This window comes from Nilaparvata lugens, chromosome 3 (assembly GCF_014356525.2).
Source record: "Nilaparvata lugens isolate BPH chromosome 3, ASM1435652v1, whole genome shotgun sequence".
In the NCBI taxonomy this organism is placed as follows: Eukaryota; Metazoa; Arthropoda; class Insecta; order Hemiptera; family Delphacidae; genus Nilaparvata; species Nilaparvata lugens.
The window spans coordinates 60,236,906-60,256,210 of record NC_052506.1 but is presented as its reverse complement, the minus strand read 5'-3'; the positions used below and the strand labels follow the sequence as shown (position 1 = coordinate 60,256,210).

The 19,305-nt window shown below is 34.2% G+C and overlaps 1 protein-coding gene across 2 annotated transcripts in view; it reads left to right on the top strand.

The window, feature by feature from the left end:
* Positions 1-19,305, top strand: part of LOC111047430 (zinc finger protein 431) — an 82,177-nt gene that overhangs the window by 28,019 nt on the left and 34,853 nt on the right. For both annotated transcript variants that reach the window (XM_039424226.1, XM_039424225.1), the window contains exons 2-4: positions 4,357-4,476; positions 11,040-11,199; positions 16,767-17,669. In XM_039424226.1, coding sequence (XP_039280160.1) covers positions 4,357-4,476; positions 11,040-11,199; positions 16,767-17,669 — 1,183 coding nt within the window. The remainder of the gene's footprint in view (positions 1-4,356; positions 4,477-11,039; positions 11,200-16,766; positions 17,670-19,305) is intronic.

Below are 19,305 nucleotides of genomic sequence, written 5' to 3'. Positions count from 1 at the left end.
ACTTCTGTTTCTTTCCTCGTTTAATATCCTCCAGAGTACTCTGGTTCCGTTATCAGTTAGTTGAATTTCATTGTTGATGAAGGATTTTTTCTATCTTTGGATGTCCTGTTCGTAGATTTTTTCAAGTTCTATAAAGTTCTGCTTATCCTCTGATGATCCTGTAGTGATGTACTTATTATTTGCCTGATGTAGTTGATCCTTTAGAGCAATGGTATCGTTGTCCCAGAACACGTTCTTAGTTGATGTAATTTTCTTTGGTTCTCGGTGCATTGCTTCATCAATGTTGAGGCGCATGATCTTTACAAAGTTTGTATATTTATCCTGTTTAATAACCTGTTCCCAATCAATCTGACTTGGAGATTGTTCCCAATCAATCTGACTTGTATTTTAGTCTGTGTAGGTTATTTTTCGAATAGTTTCTGGCAAATTTGAACATTACACTCCTGGTGGGTTCTGCTTTGTATTGAATTTGATTGAGGATTTTATTGTGGTCGATATCTGGTTTTGGCAGAGAGTGACTTTGATGTAATTAGGTGGCAGGCTGTGGTAACATCCGTCGAGGCGTAGGTGTTATTCGTGTTGCAGGTAGATTGTATATGAAACATCCATGTTGAGCTAATGTGTTTTTCAGCTGTTTATAGCTTTGTTCGTTGGTTTTCAGAGTATCCATGTTGTTATTTCCCAGTATTACTATTTTAAAGATTTTTGAGGAGTATTTGGGCAGCAGGTTTCCTATTTTTTTCTAGATAGTCCTTAAGTGTTCCAGATCAGGTGATCTGTAGGTGCCAACTACTATCAGGTTGGTTTTCCTCAGTTGGATTTTTACAAGTATTGACTCAAATGTTTGCTCAGAAGGTTGGAGTGATTCAGGTTTTATTTAATCTATTTTTACGTTTGTGTTGTTCCGTTTGTACATGGCTATACCTCCCCACATTAGGTGTGACCGACTGAAATCTGTTGACAGTGTGTAGCCGGGAATGTGTGTGCTAAGGAGCTCCTCCTTTCGCAGGCCATGCTCAGAGAGGATGACTATGTCAGGAGAATATTGGTGAAGTTCAATCTGTAGTCTATCAATTTTCTGTTGCAGTCGTTTTGGATATTTAGGTGGTAGATCTTGAGTTTTAAGTCCTTTGTTTTGCTGTTCTGTCTATCTTTTCTGAATCTCATGTGGTCTGTGTTAGCTGTATTTTTATTTGTTGCATTGCATTGTTGTGTGTTTGGGTAAAGATATTTGATTTCTGTCTTGGGTATTTTCGTATGTCTTTCTGTTGTTGCTACTCCACAAAGTGGACTCCCATGGCAATGTTTGTGAGTTCCCTCCTGAAATCATAAACTAATTCTTGTTCTTCCTTCCCCATAGGCTTTTTAGTCTCATCTTGGTTTATGTGGCAATATTTGTGTTCTCATTTTTGGAATCATCAACATCTCTACCTACGTCCTTCCCCCTTTGCAGGGTGTTGCATATCGTAGCTACAAGATGTTTTCCCCTCATGGCTACGGTGTAAGCCATCCCAATCTAGGTGCTGCTTGTGTAGTTTTTGGGAGTTGTCCAAGTATCCTAATTTCAGCTGTTCACTCAAAAACTTGTATGACCTGTTGGTCTCTTCCAAGAATCTTTGGTTACAGTCTTCCCTGAACGGAATTGAGCAAATACCAGTTTGTCCTGGGAAATCTCTTTTGATTTGCCTCAATTGTCAACCAGAGATTGTCATTACATGGTTAGGTGTCTTTGCTTTGGCTAAGTTATTTGTTCCTATGTTTATTACCACTTTGCTAGGTAAGTGGGTTCGGTTTTTTAGGAACCTGCTCATGTCCTGAATTTTGCCTCCCGGGATAACTTCGACAGCTGCATTGCTCACCCCTTGACTGCGCAGTATTTTGTTCACTCCTCTGAGAAGTGAGTCTCCTATAATGAGGGGGTGATCACTTTTGGTTTCTGCGTCCGTTTGTGAAGCGTATGAAGATTGTATAGGCTTGTCACTTACCAGCGGACCGCTGTAACTGGTCTGTATACTGTTTGGGTGTAGCCCATTCACCAGCTCCTCAGCACTCTTCTCGGCCTTACCCTGAGCTGCACTTGTAGATTGGATGGGCCAGTCACCTCCCGGCAGCCCTCTATGATTGGTGTGTATCCTGCTTGGCTCCAGCTCATCTACCAGTTTCTTAGTGATATTCTCGGCCTTCCTCCTGACAGGACAGTTTGGTTCAGGTTGTATGCCCTGAGAAAAATCCAGAATTATATCCTCCAGTCTGTATATGGTCCTAGCTAGGGTATCAGAGAGAAAGACTCTCTCCCTCTTCAGCAGTTTGATTTCCTCTCTCAAGTCATTCATGTCATTACGAAGAATTTCGATTCATAGTGATTGCCCTGTCTCCTTGTCTTTCCATTATTACCTTTGCTGTATTGATTGCAAACTACCTTGTCAGAGTCTACGGTGGTACTCAGCATCATTGAAATAAATATTAATTGCTTCATTGTTAATTTGTTGTTTAAAATTGTCACAGAGCCACACCTGATCAGTGGTTGTCGTCCCCTCTTTCATTAAGTCATATTGTTGGTCGGTGATATTAATGCATTCTATGTGATACAATTTGCTTACGTCACAGTCACAGGTGACAGCCTTGTCATTATCGTGGACTAAGTGTTGGCAGGTTTGGCACATATATTCTTGCAAATGTTTACCCTGTTCAGCTTTATCACAGTAGTTACGCTTATGAGCCATATTTAACTGGGTTATTTTTTTCAAAGTATTTGACTGCTCCGAGAGAATTTTATAATAGGACTAAAAGTTTGCACTGCAACAGTTATTCGGATAAAAACAGAAATACATATAATACACAAGAGTTCAAGTAACTTTCAGGATAAGTTATTGGTCGAATACTCCACCTTTTGACATACACCTGAATTTCAACCCCTCATAAGGGAGTGACTAAGGGGTTATAACCCTAATATTTTTAATGTAAACACACTTTTTAACGGTCATTTCAAAACAAGAAATATGGCATCAATAAAAATGTTCTATGATACTTGCATCCAAAATGGCGACTGATTGAAGTTTTAGTTTTTAAAGAAATGATTGGTCAAACTTCAATCAGCCGCCATTTTGGAAACAAGTACCTAACATAGAACTTTTTTTATTGATGTCATATTTCTTGTTTTGAAAAGCCCTTTAAAATGATGTGCCACACAATGGGTTTTCACATTTAAAATATTTGAGTTACATCCCCTCATTTCTTCAAAAACTAAAACTTCAATCAGCCGCCATTTTGTATACAAGTATCATAGAACATTTTTATTGATGCCATCTTTCGTGTTTTAAAAATACGTTTAAAATGATGTACCACACGATGTGTGTTTACATTTGATATATTCGAGTTACAACCCCTAAGTCACCCCCTTATGAGGGGTTGAAATTCAGTTGTACGTCAAAAGGTAGAGTATTCGATCAATAACTTATCCTGAAAGTTGCAGTACTGCATTTACAACAGTCTCTAACTTATTGAGGGGTTCCCATACATATGACTCACTCTGTATATCACAGCCTTGTACAGTCGAAAAACGATGTTTCATGCAAGTACCTACAATTCGTTCATAGATAGAGTATTCTGCAATAGGTTTACGGAATGTCTTATATTTGCCAAGTGTGTCGCCGAGTCAAGTTATTTACCATCAAAGAAATCGTATATCAGTAATATAAGAACAAAAAAAACGGTGGCGACATAGATTATTCCTTTGTAAAATAGATAACCGCTTTTAGGAATATAAACAAAGAGAAATGCAAAACCGTCGACTTGAATTTCAGACCTCACTTCCCTCGGTCAATAAAAGAAAGAATCGGCTTGTACATGTAGGGGATATGAAGTTCACGAATGACGCATCATCACGTCTAAACTACTGAAACGGTTAACTTGAATTTTGCATAATATATATTTACCCTTATTTACCGAGGATGGTTATAGGCCTATTTTAAACTGTTCAAAATCTCAGTAAGTCCAGTATGTCAAGTTTATTAATTAGACCCTTGCGGATCACGGGTTACCTGCTAGTTAATAAATATTATATTGTATGAATATTAAACGTTGAAATATAAGTTCTTGGCTTGAATGTAACACACTCATGTAGTAACGTTTTTTAATAATTAGCCTAATAATTATTAGGCTGACAATTTTCCCTAAAATATTTGGTAAAGCCGCTCCATACTAGAAATTTTAATTGAAGTTGTTAGTGATTGTTTATTTAAGATTATTCGTATACTTATTTACTTGAGAACAACAATTACATTGAACTGATGTTTGTACGGTAATTGCTATTGATTATAAATGATAGTGATATTTATGCTTCTTTTGAAATTGCAGGTTCAATTGGATGGTGATTTAGACGTTGGCGATAATTTAATTGTAATTGATTTGATGAATGTTGACCCCAATGTCCAGGTGGAGGTCAATAATCTGCAGGAGGTAGTTGTAATATCTGAGGTACCGTACCGTAGTGAAAAATGCTACTTTAGTAAATTCACATGATATTAAAATAATGTAAATTTATCTTTTGATCTAAAATACTTGATTAGAGCCTTGTACACCCCACTGCTATTTGCATGATGGCGATGGCTATAATTTACTCTAAGGCTTATGACTCTAATGAGTCTAATGCTTATACTCTAATGAGTCAAATGTGTTGAGAACTACAAAAAGTTATTAGATGATGCCAAGAAAGTCTGTATTGCTTCAATTATTGAGTCCTCCAATAACAGTAGTAGGAAAGCATGGCAAATAATCAAAACTATATCTTTCAATAAAAATGTTCAAAGTTTCACCACTCCAGTGCGAAATATTTTAAATGGATATTTCATACAATCAGTTGATGATGTCCATGAAAAGATAGTAAGCCATCCATATCAGCCATCGAAATGCTAGATGAGACTGTTAATAAAGAGCATAATGCCACTTTAAGTTTTCATGAGGTCAGTCTGGAAGTTATTTCTAGAGTAGTTCAAGATCTAGTCATCTAAAAGTAAAGATTATTTCTATGACCTATCCAGTTACCTTCTTAAAAATATTGCAAGTACAGTGGCTCCAGCACTAACCCGCTATATAAACATTTGCATTTCAAAGTGTATTTTCCCAATGTATTGAAAGTATAGTATCCAAGGTTGAGAAAAGTTCTAAAGAAGAACCCACTAGCTATAGACCTATTCAGATAGTTCCTGTATTCTCAAAGTTGTTGAAGTTAGTTGTAGAGTTGTGCATACAGGTATACGTGTTCCTAATAATTATTGGAGTGTTTTCTGAACATCAATTTGGTTTTTTAAAGGGAAGATCTACTACTGACGCCTTTGATTCCATTATAAAATTTGTGATTGAATCATTTGTTTTAGCAGACCTGTAACTGCTAGCTGACCTGGTGTCTGCTAGGTCAGTTCTATTGGAGTGAGCTACGTGAAAAATTTCAGTTTTATTATTATTACGCGTTTAATTATTCATTTGTTCAAGTTTGAAATGTGTAATAATGAGGAGTGATTTAATCAGACATACGGCATAGTTCTTTTGTGTTTTAAATTATCTGAATTTGTGACTTGTGTTCATCTCTCAAGATCTAACCTACAATTATTGACTCATAAACAGTGACAGGATCTAATCATTTTATCAGTATTGTTGACTCAAACGACGTGTTTTCGTGTTTTCTTCACTTGACTGTCGTCTGCAAGTTGCCGGTAACTGGTCAACTCTTAGACCAGTTATAGAATAGACACGCTGGAAAGTCAAGCCTCTGAAGCCAACATCTACTGCAAAATCCACCCATCTTGACGTCACAACAATGACGTCACGCATCGTATGGAAAACTTCCAGATTGTGTCTATTTCAGATTCATGGTCTTTTTAGGTTATTTCTAGCTACGGGCAAAAACTATATCGGTTAAGTTAAATGTGTTATGTGATATCGGCTTCAAAGTTATAATGTGTTTTGAAAATAATAAGGTACGGTAGCTTCAAAACTAATTTATTGTCATGCTGCAATGAGTTCACTTACATCATAACCAAGGTTAATATTACAGTTACAACTTACAATATTTATGTGTATAAATTTCAACTTACACATGAAAAGATATTCCACTTTTTTCCTAAAAATTTCAGTGCAATTATATGCTGTGCAGGAGAACCATTTTCATTAATAATGATTACATAAATAAATAACAATCTGCTATGGAAAACAAGCTATGTTCGACAACAATGCATTGTTTAACAACAATGTAAGTTAAACACCACAAACACACAACAAACTCAAAAAAGTCTTCTATAATTTCCATATGATGCGTGACGTCACTGTTGTGACGTCAATTTCTAAATTTTTTACGTGGCAGTAAGGGAGACGAATAGTGAGATTTTCAAAATCTGCAATCTTTACTCTCACGTGAAATTCATAGGCATTAGTGATATAGGACGTAGATTTTTCACAAATCACGGAATGCATATGAATAGGCTTGGAAAAAAACTTGTTAGTGATAGAATTATCAAGTACGTTAAAGATCATTTTTCAAAATCGAATTTGACTGCACCTATTTCTCTTCCATGTAAGGTCAACCTCATATCATCTATTGAAGTTTTGGAATGCACAAAACAAAGCGTTTCTTCTAGTATTTTGGCAGATAATTTAAACTCTTAGCAACTGACAATGATTTATCATCTGCAATTATTACTAATAGTGAAAGGACTGATCATATTAGTAAAATTCTAGATAATAATAGTTCTAATATTACTAGTAAAAATCTAATTGATTATGGAGTAATGACAGACAACAGCAATAATGATTTGTGCTTAATTCACTCAGAACTCATTAGGCCTGAACCAATTATGACTAATAATGAGGTTAATTTGTTGTCTTGGAATTCACAGGGTCTTATTAATAAAATTGACTATCTTGAAATAACTGCTAAAGAAAATAGGCTGGATGTGATTGCAATCAGTGAGCATTGGATGAATGAAGAGGAAATGAATAATATTAGTATTGGAGACTTTAGAACAGGATCGTATTATTGTGGATCAAGTCACATCCGTGGTGGTGCTGCTATTTTTATAAATAATTCATTTGTATTCAATGAACTGAAAAACATACAAGATTTATCAGTTGAAATGATTTGTGAGGCTTGTGCGCTCAAGATACCTGAAATATTTGTGATTGTTTTGTCTGTCTATAGACCATATAGTAGGGATGTAAATAAATTTAATAATTTTCTAGTCATTCTAAATCAAATGTTGAGTTTCCTGTTTACTTCAAAAAAATTTAATGTTATTCTTTGTGCAGATTTTAATGTTGATTTTAATGTTCAGTCTTGTCAAAGAGATGATCTGATTAATTTATTAATAAGTTTTAATTTGCATGTAACTACGCATGAGATTACAAGGCCTAATGATACAGGTGGCTCATGCATTGATAATATTGTAACAGACATCCATTCTAGTAGATGGGAAAGCAAGATTGTTTAAAATTTTTTTTTCAGATCACTTTGCTATAGGCCTTAAACTTAAACTAGAAAATGATAATAATAAATTTTTAAACAAAGAAGTTATTTTGACTAGAGAATTAAATGAGAGCAATATATATATCTTCCTAGAAAGTCTTCAACAAATAAATTGGATACAAGTGTATGAATTGACAGATGTCATTTTTCCAAAAACTATTCATGTGGGCAGTAAATTTGGCTTTCCCATTGCGTAAAAAAATAAAAGCAAAAGTAAATAGAAGTAAAAATAACTGGTACAGTTCTGAATTACGCAAGTTGAAGAGTAAATGTGAAAGTCTGTATTATTTACTTAGAAATTCTCCTAGTGAAGAGATGAAACAAGAATACCTTAAGTTGAGAAAATATTATCGCTCTGCTATAAAAAAAGCTAAGTTAAATTATAATAATTCAATAATAAAAAATAGTAACAATAAGACAAAAGCAGCTTGGAGAATAATAAATAATAATATTAGTGTTAATTGTAAATCAGGTAAAAATGAATGCAACATGACCGAAAATGAAATTAACAGGTTTTTTCTAGATAAAGTAGAACAACTTAGTAGAAGTATTCCTGAGAGTAATCTCAAGCATGACTATTATATCAACAAAGTTCCTAAGCCAAAGGTTTGTTTTGCGTTTAAAGACTTCAAGGTGGAAGAGGTTTTTGCAGCAATAAAATGATATGAACAATTCCAATACTCTAGATATCTATGGATTAAACTCATTCATCTTGAAATTAGCAGCTCCAAATATTGCAGAGGTGTTGACTGTAATCTTTAATAAGTGCTTGAGCCTAGGGTTGTTTCCAGATGATTTGAAAAAAGTCAAGTTAATACCAGTTTATAAGAAAGGTGTTAGATCGATTATTGATAACTATAGGCCGATATGTATAGTTTACATAATATCAAAAATTTTTGAAAAACTTCTTTACGCTCAATTAACAGCTTATTTTGAACATAATAGACTACTCTCTGATAACCAATATGGTTTTAGGAGGAATCGTAGTACAGGCGACAATGTTTTGAGGCTTGTAAAAGAAGTAATCAACGATCTGGAAAACCATAAATATTTCAAATTTAGAAGTTTTTATATGACCAAAGCGTTTGAAACTGTTGATCACACTATATTATGTCATAAACTATCTTATTACGGGTTGAATCAATTGGCTGTTGACCTTATTTATTCCTATCTTACAAATAGAGTACATTATGTTTTAAAAAATGGCGAGTATTCTAGAGGTGGAATAGTCAAATACGGCGTACCACAAGGTTCCATTCTTGGTCCACTGTTATTCATTGTTTATATTAATGATTTGCCTAATATTATTAACTCTTGTAATGACGATAGTGCTTCGTATTTGTTTGCTGATGACTTAGGTTTGAAAGTACCTAATAGAATAAGTAGCTAATAAGAATAAGGATCATTTGTATTCTAACATACTGAATAATACCTCTAAAATTGAAGATTGGTGTGCAGCAAACAATTTGAGCATTAATTCCACAAAAACAGAGGATATAACTTTTAGCTTTGACAGAAAAATTAATGACATAAACTCAATTAAGTTTCTTGGCGTGAAAATTTATACCAACCTGACTTGGAAATGCCATATAACATATATTTATAAAAAAATCAACAAGGGCATCTTCCTTTTACGTAGATTATGTAATATTGTAGATATGTCTGTTCTAATGAGTGTTTACTTTGCCCATATTCATAGCCTTTTGCTATATGGAATCCAGCTGTGGGGCAATGGCTCAACTACTGACATCTTGTTTAAATGTCAAAAGAAAGCAGTAAGAATAATTTGCCACAAGGCTCCTCGTACTCCATGCAAATCATTATTTATTGAACTCGGACTATTAACACTGCCATCTTTGTATGTATTGTCATGCTTGATTTCAGTGAAGAAAACTGAAAATGAATATGATGTTAACTCTAGGATACACCAACATAACACTAGACATAGGAATATACACCAACATAACATTAGACATAGGAATAATATAAGAGTCGAGTATTGCCAATTTACAAGTTCTCAAAAAAACTGGCAATACATGTCAATAAAACTTTATAACGCTTTGCCTGAAAATATCAAAAGAATGAGCTTTAATAGTTACTGTAAATATTTGAAAAAAGTACTGGTCAATGAATGTTTATATAAAGTTGAAGATTTCTTTGTAATAGATTTTTTAAATTGATGTTTTCTGTGTTATTAATGACGTTGTTGTAACATTTTAATGTTGTGTGACAATAAATAATTTGATTGATTGATAGACAGTAGAAAATTTTAATTCTAGAACCATATCTCAGGAACTCATACTTCGCCTTTTTTCAAAGAATAATTGCCTATGGAATCTTAATATATGGGAATAGCAGTCACATCAACAAAGTATTATTGCAAAAAAAAAACAGTCAGAGCTTTATCAGGTGCAGACTATCTGAGCCACTGTCAACCTCTTTTTAAGAAACTTAAACTATTGACAGTGATAAATTTGTATATTCACAATGTAACTTCATACAATAAAAGTTACCTGATTTGAAGACAAAATTCATGCTCATGATACAAGGTATTAAGATCAAATTGATATACCATATCAGCATCTTTCCACAAGCATGGAGCATTATGACAGCATAGGACTGAGAATCTATAAGAAGTTGCCTACAGATATCAATAAATTATTGTGCTAACATTGTTCAGTTCAAGAAATTATTATTTAATTGAATTGTTGAAGGACCTTTTTATTGTTTGAACGAATTTTTTAATAGTACCTGAATGAATGTATTTTGTGATTTTGTTCTGTATTCTGTTTACTGTGTGACTGTCAATTGCCAATGTTGGTTTACAACAGTAAAATTTATTTATTTCCGCGGCTATTTAACCGCGGGTTAAAAATTCCGCCGGTATGCGAATCGCATTGGTATGCACTGCATGAGACTTGTGCCAGACTTAAGGTTTGTGGTTAAAGCGAGCGAAGATCTTGCTGTTCAGATATAATTCAATAGCAATACACACGAATATATTGAATAAACTACTACATGTTAAACAACTAAAGAATATATCAAAAGTATGATTGTACAACAGTGCTACATGATAGTCTTTAGTCTTTGATAGTGAATTTCACTATCTATTGTATTGAAGATTTTTCATAAAATTATTCAAGATTTGATGTTACCATATTACCATTGATAAATCATTTAGATAATTTAACTGAACATTTTTAGGTGACATCAATAAACATTTATTTTTAGTAGGCCTACACTGTTACCGTTCTGTTATAGGCTCTCGTTCAATTTGGTCACCATGATCAACTAGGTGAGATGATTCTCAAGGAACTCCTTATCAACAGTGTTAACAAATATTTTTTCATGTTGATTATGTCATGAAACTAACTGTTTAACGGTTTCAATAAGTTTGTCTAGCCTTATTATGTTGATCTGAGAATTTATTGATTTTTGTTACTAATAATTGGTGCCAGTTTGCTATGACTGGCAGTTGCCATTTTAATTTTTGTCTTAAAGATTTATTTGTATAATATTGCAGATTCAGAAAGGTGTTGAACAGAAAAACAAAGATGGACAAGAGCCAACGCCAGAGAGTAGTAGGCCTACTGAATGTACTCATATTGATGATGATGATGATGATGAATGTTTTAGCAAACAGTATTCACGTTTCTACCAGATATGCTTGAAAGAAACGGATGGTGAGATTGATTCTGTATAATTTCATTTCAAAGCCTTTCGCACTCTGGTGTGAATTATGTGCAGGACACGGGCAATATTAAGCATTGCTTAAGGGCAATTGTCCCTCCTGCATCCCGGACACGATTCGCACCAGTGTGTCCATTCCAACTTGAAAGTAAAATAACTTCAACCTACTTATTCAATCTACTACTTTTATCTCTTTAGTCTATCTTGCGAAACGTTTAGGTCTAAAAGTACTCACTCTGACAACGATATTCACTTGAATTTTAAGGTTGAGTGGTAGAAAGGACTAAAAAGTCCTAACTCCGCCAAATAAATGATGTTTTTATTACAAGATCTTATGGCCGAAAGATTTCGTTGTCGAAATGCGTAACTTTTAAACCTAAAAGTTTCTAAAGAATAGACTGCTAGTCATTAATTTATGAAGTATTAAGTGAATTAATAATCGTAGTTCGTGATGGGATCCAAAATTGATGATTTCAACTTTAAAAGCAAATTGCGGTCTGCAGGGATCTTTAAATTTGCCAGTTATCGAATGATGCCTCACAACCAAGCTAAACAATTGTTACGCTCACAGCAAGTTGAATTACCTATTGCTTTCAAGCTAGCTCATGTGTCAGATTCAATACTATTATACCGGCTGATACAAAAAGGACTTGACAATTTTGAAAATTCATATAAATCTTATTGAACAAGGTACACAGCTGGTTTTGGTGTTGTTGAGGAAAACACTCCAAGTTTTGACTCACGTAGTCCGCTAGTACCTTGTCGCGCCGCACAAGCGCTAGCGGCAGTTATGTCAAAGATGGCTGCCTTCACTGGACCCGAGCGTGCTAGCTGTGTGCTTTGGTTTGAAGAATCGAAGTCTGCGACAACAGTTCAGCGTAATTTTCGTACCAAGTACACTAAAGATCTTCCTAGTAGGTCTACAATTAATGAGTGGCATGAATGTTTTTTAAAAACATGGTGTTCAGTAAAACATCAAAATTCTCAGGTCGTCCAAGCACATCTGACGAAGTCATTGAGCAAGTGAGACAAAGTTTTGTCAAGAGCCCTCCGAAATCGACCCGGCGTGCATCTCGAGAGCTTCAAGTCCTACAATCGACAGTTTGGCGAGTGGTGATAAAACGTTTGCATTTGAAACCATAACGATATTCGCTTTTACAAGCAATTAAAGACACTGATAACATTGCCCGTAGGAACTTCTGTGTGGATATGTTGAATCGAGTGGATGATGATGAACACTTCTTGGATAACATAATCTTTTCTGATGAGTCAACTTTTCATTTAAGTTGCAAAGTTAACACACATTACTGTAGGATTTGAGGCAGTGAAAATATGCATGAAACATTGCAACATGTGCGTGATAGCCAGCCCTAAAGTGAACGTTTTTTGTGCGTTGAGGAAGAGGAAAGTGTACGGCCCCTTTTTTTCCAAGAGAGAACATCAACGGCATAGTGTACCTTGATATGTTACCAAAATTTTTGATACCACAGATCGATGAGGATGACTGAGAACGAAATGTTTCCTTTATGCAAGATGGCGGACCACCACACTATCTGACTGACGTCCGGGATTTCCTTAATGACCACTTTCCGAATCAGTGGATTGGCCGTAATGCGCCAGTTGCATGGCCCCCTCGTTCCCCAGACCTAACACCGCTGGATTTTTTTCTTGTGGGGTTTCATAAAATATATGGTGTACGTACCTTCTTTGCCAGCCTCTCTACCTGAACTTAGAGCAAGGATTTGAGCTGATGTTGAGCAAGTTACCTGAAATGCTAGTGCAAGTCTGGGAAGAAATCGACTATCGATGGGATGTCAGCACGATAGCCAACGGAAGTCACATAGAACATCTTTAGTTTAAGGTAAAAAAACTTGGAGTGTTTTCCTTTAAAACAACACCGCAACCAGCTGTGTACCCTGTTTAATAAGATTTATATGAATTTTCAAAGTTGTCAAGTCCTTTTTGAATCAGCCGGTATTTTCAACATTGATATTTCATTTAAAATTCTATTTCATGAATCATATTCATTTGTGGCGAATATTCAGACTAGACTAAAACGATAAGTGTAGTAAAACAAAATAAATCTAAAACAATTCCATTACAACGTTTATATCAACTCACTTTTGTTCTTTTCTGTCTGTAACGGTGGAATTTTGTGCCGCAATCTACGAACACTCTACTAGAGACTTGAAACTTTCATGACAGTACCAGATGAGAGATACTGTTTAATAATACAGTACCAGATAATCAACGTTGTTTATGGAAATGACTCACTCCTTCGCCCTTTTAGAGGACAACAAGATATCATTAAAAATACATTAAACAATTGTAGTAATCGTTACAAATCATATGGATATGACAACATTATGATCATTGCATTAATTTATACCCATTTTCCCATTAATTTATGTTCTCTGCTTTGTAAGGTCCGATTCATACAGAACAGACGTCGGGCAGAAACGTGGCGCAAACTTTTGTCCTTCCACGTCTCTCCCATGTAAACAAATAATCCAATGATCACAAAAGAGACGTGGCATGGACGGCCGATTTGCCGTCTCTCGTGGCATGCTACTTCCTCAGTACTTGTTTCAAATGAAAAAAAAAACAGTTGAATGGAATAGAAGACAACCTGAATAGAATTTAAATGCCACTACCAGGATGGGCACCTACCGGGAAAACCTTGAATTCCTCATGATTTTACTAACCGGGAAAATACCGTGAATTCCTCATGATTTTTTCCAATTACTCATGCATTTTTCATACATTCCAATTAATTTAGTAAAGAAGTGTACTCTCAATTTAATTAGTAGACTTCCTATAATTTTAAGTTAGCCTATACTTTTTTAATGATTCTTAATGTACTGATAACAGTTCTTCTGGTGCAATGATAAGGTTTTTATGGTCTAAGGGTGTAACTGAAGACTGTTGGCCCAGTAGATTTCACATTAATTTCTGGTTTCAATCGATTTGTTGGCTTATTATGAGTATATAACAGTGAAAAAAAATTGGGGCTCGCTTATTGTTTATTTTAAAATGATCATATTTTTAGTCATGATAAAAATCAACTACATTCCAAAATTAAGTATTTTGATGGCTTTATTCTCTTTGGAATGAGACTTTCGTTAAGGTTTGAAGAGTCACCAACATCCTTAATCGGCTATGGTACTGTACATACATATAATTGCTTCATTAGCAATTAGTAATAAATGTTGAAATTTATCGATAACTTTGACACTGTCTTTGTGAGGAATTTTTCGTTTTTTCAACTACTCACTGAGTGTTGAAAATGGACCCTGTCCGAAAGCACTCCACACACAAGAGTAGTTAGAAGAACGTACTAATTCCTCACAAACATAGACTTAAGTGTCAAAAATTATCAATATATTTGGAAATTTAAAAACGCTATCCGCAAATCGTCATGGAATATCAAACTGAAGATTTCCATAATAAATTCTTTACGAATGTATCTCGTTCCTCAATTACCGCGAAAATTTGAAATTTTACTCTGGAAAACCGGGAATTACTCATGAATTTTTTATTTTAAAATGGGTGGCCACCCTGCACTACCCTAGCATACGCCACGTAAGTGCTACGCCGGACGTCCGTTCTTTGTGAATCGGGCTTCAAATTCAATATTACCTCAAAACTCTTGAGCAACTACCACTCAAAGCAATTACGACTAAAGCTATTTTCAACCTCCTTCCAAATAGCTAGAGACTTGAAACTCCAAGGTAGGTTGTCCGATGACAATACAATCTTTAATAATTTTCATCATAATTTATATAATGTTTTCTATTTTCAATAAAATAGATTACGTTCAATAGAATTTTATTGTGTCCATCTTTCATGGAAAGCCATGAATTGAGGTTCAATAAATCAAAGAGCAGGATTTTTGCTAATAAAAAAGTGTCTGGACAACATAACTTGAGATCAAATACTTATCTAACCACTTCCTCATTTGTATTTGGAAAACCCGATGACCATCACTAAAATTCTACTCCAACTGCAATTTTAACATAAAAAACACTACTTGTCCTTATATAATAGTTTTAAAGCACAAAACCCGGTTTATGACCACATGTGACTGACCACTGATATTTTTTGTGGTGGGGGTAAGAAACTCGGCAGTCGTCTCCTGGTATCCGATTGAATAGTGTCCATTGAGTCGATGCTATTTTTACAGCTTGCACATAGAGAGAGAATTGTGTGCGAGTGAAAGATGTATTCCTCCTACATGCCAACTTTCACCGTATGAGGGGTTAGGAATCAGAACTAAATCCGAGGCCTCTAATCTCAGTTAGATTGAATTGATTAGAGTTCTTTATTCATGTATGTTACAACATATTCTGGCTTATACACTAATTTACATTAAATGACATTATAGCTCAATACAAAATTACAGTAAATGTTAAATGACAGTATATTCAATAAATTTTACAAAGTACGAAGAATTATTAATCACAATGAAAATTGAATGCGATTTGAATATCGATGACATAATTTATTGTAATGTAACTACATTAATCGGCGATATTAACAAATTATATTGTCGACTATGAAATTGATATAAAGTAATATCGTCTCCCATCAACAGTTGGGAGAGGATGTGATACACTCTCCTTCTCTACGCCTCAACTTTTTCTTTGTTAGGCCTATCACCTTTCTTTTTAGTGTTCTCATCTTATTCCCTTCATAATGTATTGTTATGTTTGTTATTGGGTTAAGTGTGTGTGTGTGAGAGAGAGAGAAAATAAATTCTCTTCATCGTGAAGTATTATTTATTCATTTACTTATCAATACAATCAAAGACCTTAAAGAGGTATAGACCCACAATGCCTATGCCAGGTTGCCCTCTCAATGGCCGATTTCAATTCCAAGTATGACAATAGCGCTGCATGTGAGTCTATCTTTAAGGTATCTGAATAAAATTATAAATCATATAGCTATGACTAATAGAGAGTAACAGACTCAGCCCAAAACCGTTCTCCCAAATTTTATAACCAGCCTCATCTCCAAGATTACATTAAGATAAGATTTCATTTTGTTTCATACGATTCCATTAGGTTACATTTCACTTTTAAGAATTCAACTCAATTATTCTGTCCAAAAATGAAATGATTAGACATTTTTAGTGGGATTAAAAACACATAAAGCAACTTAAAAATGAGATAGCTCTTCCCATTTCCCTTTAGATGTACCATAAAAATTCAAACACATATTAATTCAAACACAACTATAATTATTAAAAACATGGCGGCCAATCTCGACTCCATGGCTTCTATTTTTTCAATTTGAACAATCCTTCACTCTCTCATTCATATTGTTGTTCAGAGTAGTGCATGAACGCTTTTTAAACAGTCATATATGTAATGTGAGAAATTCCGTTTAAAATTATTATTATTTACCTATTATATATTATATTTACCTAGTAATAATTTTTTGAATGAATGAAATGAACAAATACAATACATTATTATCTTTGAAAATGAAAAAATTCAACTGCCAAAAACTGAATTTATTTTACCTCATTGATTTTAATGATGATTTGTACTTGATTCAGGATCGACAAAGAACCCAACAGAGAATGATATTTCGACAGTGAATAACAAACCGGAAATGGTGCCCCCTTCAACAAACAGCTCAATCAAACTCGATAGTGGAACACAAATAAACATTAATGAAGCTAACAGTGATAATGAAAATACTAACGATTCATTGAAAAAATCGAGTACGATCAGAAAGAAGGTACAGCCAAGTGAAAATGATAACAAAACGCAATCGGAAAAACAAAAAAATGGAAAATCTTACACCTGTGAGTTTTGTGATTTCAAAACAGCTACCTCCGCATCTTTGGTACGACACCATAGAAGACATACAGGCGAATACACCTGTCAATTCTGTAAATATAAAGCAAGCACAAAGTCACACTTGAAGCGGCATTTCAGAATACATTCTGGTGAAAAACCTTTTAGCTGTGATATTTGTGACTTTAAAAGTATTTCAAAAAGTAATTTGATAACACACCAGAGAAAGCACACTGGTGAAAAACCTTTCATCTGTGATCAGTGTGATTATAAGAGTCATAGTCCATCTTACTTCAAGAACCACCTAAGAAGGCATGAGGGAGTGAAACGGTACAGCTGCACGTTTTGTGACTACAAATGCGATGATGCAAGTCTTCTGAAAAATCATATCAGATCGCACACTGGCGAGAAACCTTTTGAATGTCAGCTTTGTGGGATGGCTTTCTCTCTAAAGAATAGTCTTCAATCTCATATCAAAAGGCATAAAGGCGAAAAAAGCCTCAGCTGCCAGTTGTGTGAGTACAAATGCTACAAAGGAAATGAACTGAAGAGGCACATCCTAACTCACACTGGCGAAAAACCTTTCAAATGTCAGTTTTGTGAGTTGACCACCACTAAGAAATGGTATTTGAAGAAACATCTCATGAAGAATCATTCAGGTAAGTAACCTCTCAACCACTATTCTTGTGATTATAAATACATTAAATTTACTAGTTTAAAACTCTATCTTAAACAACATGTCTTATTTATAACTATCTGTTCTACAATTTGGATCTAGTTAGAGGATAATTTTCCAGTAGGTGTTCATTTATGTTCAGTGGTTACATTACCTACTAGTAATTTCAATTTTTTTAAAATAAGCCCTTACCAAACTGCAGAAATGTTTTTTACTAAAATCCTTTTTCGGACGTGCATGTGAAATGATATGACTTTTTAAGACAATATTATGGGGGACCAAGCTACTCCCTGCATAAGAATGTCAAATTATTATGATTCTCCCGGAATGTGTTTGTACTTGAAATCATAATTGACATTAATAATTCAACCAATTTGACTCAGGAATTTTTACTCTCTGTAATGCAAAAGTTTTGAAGAAACCGAATCATAGTGAGTAATACTTTGTGCAATTTTTCTTCAACATTTTCAAGTAGTAAACCATATAATAGGGTATTATTTGAATCGACCTTCAATTATATGTTGAAGTGGGTATATATTTTGCACTATTTATAATAGGCTTTCAGAATTTTACATTCTGCACTTCAAGGAAATTGAAAGCCTATGTTGTGTTGCTTTTCTTCCAAAAATGTTTTGTTTTTTAAATAATCAAATGACTATCACGGTGAAAGTTAGCACGCTGTAGCTTATTACAATGTATATTGCCTACTCCAATTTATATTATTAAAGTTGAACTCATAATCACTAAACAGGACGAAATAGCCGCAATACATTTTATTCTAATTATAAACGAATTTCTATCATCTTTGCTTCGTAATAAGTTGAATTTTGGGATTATTCCCGAACGAAATGCCAGTTAATTGGAGAACAGATCAGAAGATTCTCACATCAATTGAAAAGCTAGATTCTCTTATAAGTAAATTATTACATTGTACATATTTTCTCATCTTCAGTATATTTCCTGTTCCATTATCCTATCATTCTTAGTTGTAAACTGATAGTGAATATGTTTGTGATTCCATGTCTTAAATTTTCTCAAGTAAGTGCAATGTTTCTCAAGTTTTCAATCTACTGTTTTCTCTGCTTCATTAATTAATTTTGTTTCTTATGTCTTGACTTTCAAATACTATTCCTGGACCAAAAATTAAATGGCGAAGCAGTGATGTGTGATTTCATAACCTACCTAATAATACTTTGGACTACATTAACGTTTTATCAGAATTTGGGAGAGAAATGGTACAGGCTCTGCCTGGTTTCTCTTTCATGGTCATAATTATCATGATTATGCTTTGTACAATAAATAAATGAAAACAAATTTTTATTGACACCAGATACACCTATAACTTGATGGAATCACCACATGCCATCTTAAGAAGTGATTAAACATTTCAATCTTTTGTAATGAAATTTATGTTGTATGCACCGTACCAATTTAACAGGGTTTAAAATTTTAGATATCAGAGAAAATTATAATTACATTTGGGCTGGATCTATATTTCATTTGTCTATAGACATACGACTTGTCTGTTTAAACAATCTTATACATATCATTTTCCTAAATCGATTCTTATGATTAACCAAGAAAAATTAGATTTGTCAGCTTGAGATTGAACTACTGAT